Raw genomic sequence first — 1,940 nt, 5'->3', positions numbered from 1 at the left:
AGGCCGCCATCCGCAAGGTCGGCAGTTCCTCCCTACCAGCTTCTCAGAGGGAGAAAGACAGGCCTTTCCCATCCTGAGAACAGTTACCGGCTCAGAAACTCCGGGGGTGGGGGTGGGGGGCAGCCCTACCTGGTCCCACAGGCTCGCTATGAATCAGAACTGGCTTGATGGCAATGAGTTGCTTGGGTGTTGACGGTCGTGGACAGGACCACACGTTCCTTCCACCGGGCGGGCTGAGACCCGAGTTCTGTGGATGACCTCACAATGCCCAGTCTTGCTGTGGCAGGAGTCCACCATGGGGGCCACCCTGTGGCTCCTGGGCCTTTCTCTGCCCACTCTGGGTGCCCAGATCCTAATCAGCTGTGCCTACAAGACTCTGTGCCAGCTGGCCTTACTGTCGGGTAATGATGTGGTCCTGCAGTGTGACCACCCCAACCCCCTCTGGTACTTCTCCTCCCTCCTGGAGAAGGAAGCCATTCTGCTCTCCTTCGTGCCCAACGTCAAGAAACTGCCCGCGGGAAGCCTGCAGCTGACCAACCCGCAGGCCTCCCAGACGGGCCTCTACAGCTGTCAGGACCGCAACAATGCCCTCGTGGTGGAGTACGAGATAGACTTCCAGGACGTCTCCAAACTTCACGTCACGCACAAGGACCTGGGCCAAGAGCCCCTGCAGAACGAGACGCTGGACCTGGATGGCAGGGTCCGCCTCTTCACCCACTGGGCACCCTGGCAGGACTGTAACCGCTGTGGGGAGCCGGGGGAACACAAGCGCCTGGGCTACTGCTACCTGGAGGAGCCTCAGGAAAAAGCCGTGCCCTGCAGGCTCTACCTGAGAACGGAGAAGGTGCAGTCCCGCCGCCTGCGGCCCGAACTCCAGGTGGAAGCCTGCCTGGCACCCTGCGACCACATCCAGGAGGTGTGCCAGCCTTACTTCATCTTCGACGTTTACCAGCCCAGCAAGCTGACTGACAACATCTGGCTCACCTGCCCCCTGGCCTCCATCTACAGGTGATAGGACCAGGGGCCCAGCCCTGCCTTTGGCCCTCACCCAGACTTTGCCTTCTGTGCCGTTAGGGCTAGAGCTTCCAATAGATCCTGAGGCTCTGCCTCCCAGCTCAGGAGCCTCCACTGTTAGTTCTGTTCAGATGTTCATTCAGCAAGAATTCCCCGGTGCCCACTCTGAGCCAGGCCCTGAGCAGGTGATGTAGGGGACCCAGTAGGGACCAACAGGCTCCTGGTGGTCAGATTTAAGGCGTGGAGACTAAGACACTCAATCACACGCTCGTGCCAAGATACACCTGGGTGTGGTGGTAGCTCCTGGCTAGAAGTAAGACACTTTGTCCGTCAATGCCGCAGTGTCTGCATTATTAAACCCCAAACCAAGTCTGCTGCCAGCAAGTCGATTCAGACTCATAGCACCCCTATGTAAGGTTTGCGAGGCTGTAAATCTATATGGAACCAGATCGCCTCCTCTTTGTACCCTGGAACAGCTGGTGGGTTTGAACCTCCAACCTCGTGTATCACAGCCCAAGGCTGACTGGATAGCGCCACCACGGCCGTCCCTCCTTAGACAATAACTCGTGGTGTCTGTTAGCATAAGCCTTCCAACTGTGCTCAGCAAGACTGTATTGGCGGTTATTGACCCTTTTGTTCCCTCGTACGTTGGGTCACTATGAGTCGGAATCTACCCGATGACACCCAACAAGAACAACCATTTGCAGTTCCCTAAAAATGTTGGACTCGGGCTGTAGCTTCCACCAAAATATCCCACTCCCCACCCCATGCACAACTATATAAAACATAAAATGCATGACTTTGGTTTTAAGTACACAATTCAGTGTGATTAAGTGCTTCACGACAGGGTGCAACCATCACCACTGTTCTAGAACATTCCCATCATTCCAAATGGAAACCCAGTGCTCATTGAACACAAATTCCCT

The 1,940-nt window shown here is 56.1% G+C and overlaps 1 protein-coding gene across 1 annotated transcript; it reads left to right on the top strand.

Annotated features, from left to right (window-relative positions):
* Positions 1-295: 295 nt before the first annotated feature.
* LOC101652680 (protein FAM187B-like) lies at positions 296-1,012 on the top strand. The gene has a single exon (XM_004715855.1). It carries the CDS (start codon positions 296-298, stop codon positions 1,010-1,012), a length of 717 nt encoding a protein of 238 aa, XP_004715912.1.
* Positions 1,013-1,940: the final 928 nt, after the last annotated feature.

This window comes from Echinops telfairi, unplaced genomic scaffold (assembly GCF_000313985.2).
Source record: "Echinops telfairi isolate 266 unplaced genomic scaffold, ASM31398v2 ScPeMD7_655;HRSCAF=1070, whole genome shotgun sequence".
Taxonomy (NCBI): Eukaryota; Metazoa; Chordata; class Mammalia; order Afrosoricida; family Tenrecidae; genus Echinops; species Echinops telfairi.
This window is presented reverse-complemented; position numbering and strand designations above follow the sequence as displayed.

Coding starts and splice junctions, on each gene's coding strand:
- LOC101652680 (XM_004715855.1), top strand. CDS start 296: ATGGGGGCCACCCTGTGGCTCCTGGGCCTTTCTCTGCCCACTCTGGGT.